Consider the following 7,537-nt stretch of genomic DNA (forward strand, 5'->3'; position numbering starts at 1 on the left):
CATCGTCCTTAGTTCAGTAGGAGACCAAAACAAGCCTCATACCACTTAAAATATTTTTGCACAATAATAAAAGCCAAATATGAAGTTTTATTCAGTTTGGAGCTTTTGGTTGCCATAGGTGCTATACATATTGAGGTTTTCGGTGATTCATTATGAGTAGTGCAACAAATATCCATGGGTTATGAATGTTTTGATGAATCACTTGTAGTTTGTCTTGAGGTATGCCTAGATGCAAAATTTACCTTGGGTTGCTTTAAAACTGTTCATATTTCTAGGCATGACAATTCAAAAGAATTGGCACAGCAAGCATCCGGCTACTATGTTAATCATGGTGTATTGTATTTCTATCAATAGCCGATGCTTAGTCTCATCAACATAGGTAAGGCTGAACCGAAGTCCATCGCTTCGGCCACTAATGATTTTTTATGCAGACAAAAAGTTAAGGATTGAAGAAAGTTTATTGTTGATCATTTGCAAAATCCTAGCAAAACAGTGAGCGATATGGTTTGGAGGATGACTTTGAGATACTTATCTATGGGACCTTATCATCGGATTGTTAATGAAGTTGAGAAGGTTTCGCCCAAGCTTGCATCAAGGATTCAAAACAATGATGGCCGATATATAATTATCGCCCTAAGCATATAAATGGCCGATGGAGTGTTGACATCGTCCTTAGAACCAACACGGTGCATGTTATTTTTCGGAACACTAGCTTTACCGAAAAACAGGGGGGCATGTGTTGACGCTCAAAAGTGGCACGGTTATAAAGAGTAGCTTGAAGCTATGTCAAGATTAATTCAAACTTATTGTTGAAAGTCACCATGAGATGGCTCTCTTCGAGAAGATCAAGATATATATGAAGATGGTCTAAAACGGAGCTCGAGTGCAAAAGATATGCCAATTTCGGAGATACTCGTGTTGACATCAGATTAGAGAATGGCATGGAACCTAATTAAGATGGCCTTTGATGGAAAAATTTATAACTGCAAAGTTCTTCGTCTCGTCGAAATGGATGATTTTGATATAAACAATCGTCCCCATCTGAGGTCGTATGTAAAAGTTATAGGCAAAATCGTGCGCTGCAGCAATGTTGGCCGGATCATCCGGGCCGGGGTCCGGATCATCCGGGTAATTGGAGCACCAAGATTCCAGAAGGTTGGCACTGAAGCCGGATGATCTGGGTCAAGTCCCGGATGATCCGGGTAAAGGCCGGACAATCCGGGCAATCGGCCGAACGTCCGGACAAGTTTTTCTGCTGCAGACTTTAGAAAACGGCCCGTAACCCCCTCAAGATGGCCTCAGATCAAAAAGTGTTCAACATAAAAGTTGTGCGTCTCGTCGAGACGGTTGATTTTCATATAAGAAACGTCCAAATGCAAGGTCGTATGTGGATTCTAGAGTCAAAACAGTAAGCTGCTGTCAGAAAACTGGGCTAGGCCGGGTCATCCGGTCCTTGAGCCGGACATCCGGGCCGGGGGTTGTGAATAGTCCGTGTTTTATTAGGTTTTGATGATTTGGACGGCTAGGCAAGTCCTTTTCTTGTATGAGAAGTCCATCCGCCTCTTATATAGGTAAAAGGTGACGGCCGATTGAACAACAACACACAATTGAACAAAACTATCTACATCTTTTACCTTTACTTTTCCTTCTCCCTTGTTTTTCTTCTTCCTCGTTTTTCGTTCGTCTTCTTCATTGCAGGGCGGCGAACCTCGAGGCCCTAGGGGCGGTCAGGCTGACCTAGGGCAGCCCATAGCCGCCGCGCGCCCTGACAGGGTCCCTCCTGGGCGTGTGGGGTTTCGGGTCCTCAAAAGCGCCTGCCGGATTGCCTGCGTACCACGCTTCCGGAGGGGTCTCCTTTGACGTGAGCTGCGGTGCATCACCCTCGGTGTTGGAGGTACACGGTGACGTGTTCGTGTGCGAACACTTCTCATTCCATATGTTTAGGCAGCATAAGACAGACAACAGGGTACATCAACGAAGGACAATTCATAACTCCATTACATCCTCCGAGCCAACAATCCAGAATGAAAATGAAGCGACTGTGTGTATACATCAAAAGCCGGGAAGCGCAAAAAGAAAAGCTGCCACAATGCAGCTCAGAACTACTGTATGTCCCAAACAAACTCTGAAAATTGTACACCCAAAGTAATTGAAGCGGACCATGTTACAACAAAACGTTCATTTCAAAACTTGATATCAAGCGACGGTCGCCGGCGTGGACGCCGGAAGTTCGGCGGCGGCGGCGGCCTCCTCCGCCGCCACCGTTTCCTTCTCCTTCGGGGGTTCCGTGCCCGCTGTTGCCTTCGGTTCGTCCTGTTCTTTCGTTTCTGCTGCTGCGCTCGTACCCTCCTGTTGCACAGTGGCAGTAGACAGTATGGTTTAGCAAGTTATTGTTGACATGAATATGCACACCAAATTTCCTATACTGCACTTATTAGCTGCTAGGAAGTTTAACACTTTCTTCTGTACATATGTGGTAGTACTAGGACTTTCGAGTAATTGCTTCTCCCACTGGTAAACACACCAAAAATTCTAGGAAACAAGCATTCTCCCTACAATGTTCCGGCGTGAACCAGCAAAGGCCATTGGATTTCGGTTAGCTGCCCGCTCATGAATATGATGCATGCGTGACATCAGCCTTGCAAAGTGGAAATACCCAATAGCAACGCGCGACACAGGGCGTCATGCCATAGCGCGTCACAAAAAGAAAAGATTTACCATGTTATAAGTTGCCTGAAAATAGTCATCTTTTTTAAAATGAAAGTCATTTTTGTGTTGTCTAAGTTGCACATTAGGACGTTTGAAGTTTCACGAAACGAAATTGTGTCTCTATAGTTGTCTAAACTTAACACACACGGTTAAGAATATGCAACTGCCTAGTTCTCAATTGATAAGTAATGCTTGTTTAGGATCTTCGGCTTTGAAATAATAATTTCTCGGTTGCCTATTTATAGATAAAAGCTAAAACAAAAAAGGGCAAAAAAAATCATGGCACTTATTATGGATCAAAGGAAGTAGTAAATTGGTTCCCCCACTGGTAAACACACAAAAAATTCTAGAAAGTGAACATTCTCCCTATTATAAGTTGCCTGAAAATAGTCATCTTTTTTAAAATGGATGTCATTTTTGTGTTGTCCAAGTTGGACATTATGACGTTTGAAGTTGCACGAAACGAAATTGTGTCTCTATAGTTGTCTAAACTTAACACTACACACGGTTAAGAATATGCAACGGCCCAGTTCTTAATTAATATATACTGCTCGTTTAGGATCTTCAGCTTGGAAATAAGAAGTTGTCGATCACCTATATATAGATAAAAGCTAAAACAAAAAAAAGGCAAAAAAATCATGAGAAATAAAGGTTTTTTTGAGCTGATGAAACAATATAAAGTGAAAACAATAGGAACAAACTCGGATCACCTTGGGCCGAGTGGCAAACGGGCCTACTCCACACAAAGCGTCAAAGGCTTGTGTGCAACACACATAAAGATCAAGCTGATTGCTCAAAAAAAAAGCTATATCGCCCAAACTCAAAAACAAACCAAAAAACCTAAAAATAATCTAATGAAGGGTGAACGAAAAGACATGAACTTACTAAACATCCAGGTGCCGGTACGCATATGCTCCTACTAGCAAAAAGACTGCTGCTGGTGCCGGTAGCAGTCTAGCAGAGAAGAAAAGAAGTACTCCTACATGAATTCGGTAGCAGTTGAGAGATGAACAAAACCTCTAGCTGCGCCGTACCTCACTCTGTTGGCCGGCCACGACGTCCCTGCTAGCTTCCTCCGCGGGTGCCTGTGCCTCTTCCACCACCGCCGGCAGCGCCACCTCCTGTTCCGCGCCGGTCGCCGGTGCCGTCGGCGGCTCGGCAGGCGGGGGAGCGTCGTCGTCGCCCAGCGCCTTCGGCTTCAACCCGCAGTTCCCCATCCTTCCTTTGCCGTCTCTTGCCACGCAGTGCAAGCGCAACAGACGTGAAAGAAACGGCGGAGGAAAACTAGAAGCGTGGTGAGTGGTGACAACCGAAGGCGATGTTTTATAAGCCTGCAGCCTACTAAGAGTTGCGGTATCAACAATGATCTTCTTGCTATCGTGTGCGTGAGCTGGTATGGTTGGAACTAGCGGCAACCATAGAATAGCTGTAATCAACAAATTATTATTGTAGCCGACTAGCCGGCCGTGTTAGGGTATACCATTTGGCGTTGAACTGTCGATGTGATGCGAACCGCGTCACGGGGATTCGTGGCATTGTCTGTCTCGTGGAGTCGTGGGCGGCACTGCAATTTCTTTCTTCATCTTCAGCCGGTTCCAAAGTTCCCAAAGACAAGAGAATTGCTCCATTAATTAAGTAGTAGATGTCACTATAGATTCTGCTTCGGCCGTGATTTTTCCCTTCATAAAATTTCAGAAAGACCTACACTATATGAATATAGACAACCCTCAATTCCATATCTGTTACGATGCTAGCAGTGAAACAAGATATGCATGCATGCCTGGTGAGTACACGTTCCTCTCACCCGCAAAAAAAAAAGTACATGTTCCTCTGATTTTTTTGACAGTTACATGCGTCCTAAGGATGAGGAAACCGGGCAAATAATCAGCTACAAACGCATGCATGGCATGCCTATTTTTGCCTCCCTCTGACCCTCTCCGCTCTGCGACCACCGTTAAACCATCCTAAGGCTGCCAAGAGCGCGATCATCCTGCTCCTGCTCCTAACCACTCATACTCCAACCATCCTGACCTATAAAATCCCCTCCCAAGCATCGTTCATCATCAAGCTAAATAAGACTTCCAAATCCCAGCTAATAAAACCGTGATCAATAACCCCCCACCACCTCGCCGGTCTCCACCGCACCACCGTCCTTCAGAAATGGAGATGAAGAAGATCGCCTTCGCCGTCCTCATCGCCGCTGCCTCGGCCACCGCCGTCATGGCCTCCGAGGCTGCTCCTGCCACCAGCGATGCCTCCGAGGTGGCAATCGCCCCCGCCGCCCTCGTCGCCTCCCTCGTCGCATATTTCCTCTACTGAAGCAGCGGACAGTAGGGGAGGAGTTAATTACTAGCATTGCGTTGGCCGCATGTGCGTATACATGCGAATGATGTGGTGTAATTTTTATTATTTTCGTCTTGATGAGCACGGTTAACCGCTGATAGGTACGTGATACATGTACTTGTATCCGGTGGATGCTTAACCGTGCTGAACATGTTCATTTTTTTTGTCAGATCACATCAACTTGTGTAATTGTTGTGATTTGTTTTATTTGTTGAATTCAATGTTTTCTAGTTCACTTTCATATTTCGTGTTGATCCCTGTCATTTTAATGTCCTTTGGTCAAAATGAGGAAAAACTCAAAATGAGCGAATTATTTGCATACGGGCTCGGAAGAAGACCATCTCTCTATATCACTCTCGAACGTTTTGTTTCCTGGATAGCGCTGCATGACAATTTTTGGGTTGCACCCAAGCCATTCCAATATTCTATTATTTTCTTCTCTATAAACATTCCATTTACTTCTATTTTACTTATAAGAGTTTAAAAGACCATATCATGTGTAAACTAATCCTCTCTACTTACTACCTCTAACTAGTTCAACCACCACAAAACTGGGACTTGGTAACTCCTTGCCAACTGTTAGGCTTGCAAGTTGCAACTCATAAATTTCCTTATTTGGAACGTAAGTTATTAGTAATGTTATCTGGCGAACGTCAGCAGGGAGGGGGGTCGCAAGTGAGCGCTTTTTCCTCACAAATTTTAGTTGCTTCGCGAGATCAAACGACGAGAGTAACAAAAATGCCTTCTTCCGAAGAAACCGCCTTGTTATTTTGAAGAAGTTGCATCCCCTTCGCAGTCCTAAGTTATGAATATCCGTTCGGATTGGATAAGCTACCAGAAAAGTTTGTCAAGTCATTAGTTGTAAAAAAACCTGTGCAGTTCTTTGGTCTCACACACCAATGATCTTAATCCAACCGGGCAATCATGGGACCAAATCAGCATTTGTATGCCAACTAGAAACCACCAGAATACACTCTCTTCTGAATCAGCAAACCAACCTTACATGCGAGCAGCTAGAAAGGAGAATACAATCCCCATGCGTACGAGCACGAGGCGTCACAACGAGCATGGAGGGGACTAATAAGCACGCAGCAAGTACTGCTGCAGTAGTACGTAATTAACCCGATCAACCCGCAGCATATATCATCGCCTCTTGCGGAGTCTGGCAATGCCTGCCTTCACTTTATACCAGATGCACTCACCAATCCTGTAGAACAGGACGTAGCCGCAGATGTACAGGCCTTCAAACACCTCCTGCGCGGCGCTCTTCCTCCTCGCCACTTTCTCGTCTCCCTGCTTTCCCTCGGCCTCCCCCGGCGCCTCCGGCTCGCCCTCCGCCGCGCCGTCCTCGTGTCGCGCCTTCGTCCTCGCCGCCGGGCGGCTCCACGGCCCCTGCTCCCAGCGGAGCACATGCAGCAAAGGCGATGAACTAGGCGCGACGGAGGTGACGCCGGGGAGGAACTTGCAGCGTGTCTTGTTCGGAACCGCCGCGTTCAGAGCGCCCCTGTTCGGTTCTGTGGGGGTTGGAGACAGTTGGAGAGAGTTGATCCCCCTTAACCCCCTCCAGTAATTCTCTCCAATCCCCTTGGAGAGAGGACTAGCAGAACGTGCTATGAACTGGAGTGGGATGGTTCTGGAGCACATCTCTCCTGGTGTGTTGGGGGAATGTGTTTGGCACTTGACAGTCGACAAGGCATTCAACTGATTCAGGTTACATGACTGCATGGCAGATCAGGTGGTTTTTATACTAGCATGAATATCCGATAAGCCAGCCGGGTGACTCGGGGCCGATTAGTGATAACCGTAAACCCGCTTGGCGCGGGGCCTAGCCTGACAAACACTTCGGTGTTTACAAGGCAGTGCTACTCCTTCGTAGTTTATTTCCATATTGAGCATGATGTGGTTGATGACATCCGCTGGTGCTTGACCTCGAATGCCCTGTCAAGAAACCCTTTAACTAGTGAGTTTGTGTTCGACTTTTAGCTAGCATTGAATCTATTTTGCGGAGAGGCGAGAATCACTGGTCTAACACATTTCACCCCCGGTCTTTTCTGTAGTTCCGTTATAAACTTATAATGCCATTTGAGAATCTCCATGGCAATCCTTCTTTTTGTTCTCCATGGTAAATCGAGCTGAATGTTTCTGGCTTACGCAGACCGTTATGAGTTTTGACCGGCCCCTTGCATAGAATAGCTAAGCTCATTTTCTGAGATGTAGGAGAGCTAAATTTAGGCAGCTACAGTACCGGTGCAGTGTAGTTTATCCCTTCAAACTCGGCGGGGAGCATCGATTTTTTAGTTTTTTTTTTCTTATTGAGGGGATCAATTTTGTTTCCAGTTTGCACAAGGAAGTAATATGGGCCAACATATTAGGTTTTTTTTAGCAACGCCAACATATTAGCTAAGGAGTAGTAGCCCATACATTACCAATATGGGCCCACAAGTCCAAAGCCCATGTAGATTGTATACTGTACTTGTCTAACCCG

General features: G+C 45.8%; 1 protein-coding gene across 2 annotated transcripts; it reads right to left on the minus strand.

Annotated features, from left to right (window-relative positions):
* Nucleotides 1-1,971: 1,971 nt before the first annotated feature.
* On the minus strand, nucleotides 1,972-4,094 carry LOC123134829 (brain acid soluble protein 1). Of its 2 annotated transcripts, XM_044553996.1 has the most exons (3): nucleotides 3,744-4,094; nucleotides 3,595-3,663; nucleotides 1,972-2,349 (listed from the first exon to the last, which is right to left on the minus strand). In XM_044553996.1, the coding sequence occupies exons 1-3, from the start codon at nucleotides 3,924-3,926 to the stop codon at nucleotides 2,197-2,199; spliced, it is 405 nt and encodes a 134-aa protein (XP_044409931.1). In that variant the 5' UTR covers nucleotides 3,927-4,094; the 3' UTR covers nucleotides 1,972-2,196. The 2 variants fall into 2 exon arrangements, with proteins under 2 accessions (XP_044409931.1, XP_044409936.1); XM_044554001.1 differs by lacking the exon at nucleotides 3,595-3,663 and having other exon boundaries at nucleotides 3,744-4,049.
* Nucleotides 4,095-7,537: the final 3,443 nt, after the last annotated feature.

The sequence above is a fragment of the Triticum aestivum genome, chromosome 1B, assembly GCF_018294505.1.
Source record: "Triticum aestivum cultivar Chinese Spring chromosome 1B, IWGSC CS RefSeq v2.1, whole genome shotgun sequence".
Classification (NCBI taxonomy): Eukaryota; Viridiplantae; Streptophyta; class Magnoliopsida; order Poales; family Poaceae; genus Triticum; species Triticum aestivum.

Excerpts from the sequence above, each read along its gene's own strand:
- LOC123134829 (XM_044553996.1), bottom strand. The coding sequence starts at position 3,926 with ATGGGGAACTGCGGGTTGAAGCCGAAGGCGCTGGGCGACGACGACGCT. Across the intron at positions 3,664-3,743 it reads TGGCCGGCCAACAGAGTGAG|ACTGCTACCGGCACCAGCAG; the intron begins GTACGGCGCAGC and ends CTTCTCTGCTAG. Across the intron at positions 2,350-3,594 it reads TACCGGCACCTGGATGTTTA|GAGGGTACGAGCGCAGCAGC; the intron begins GTAAGTTCATGT and ends ACTGTGCAACAG.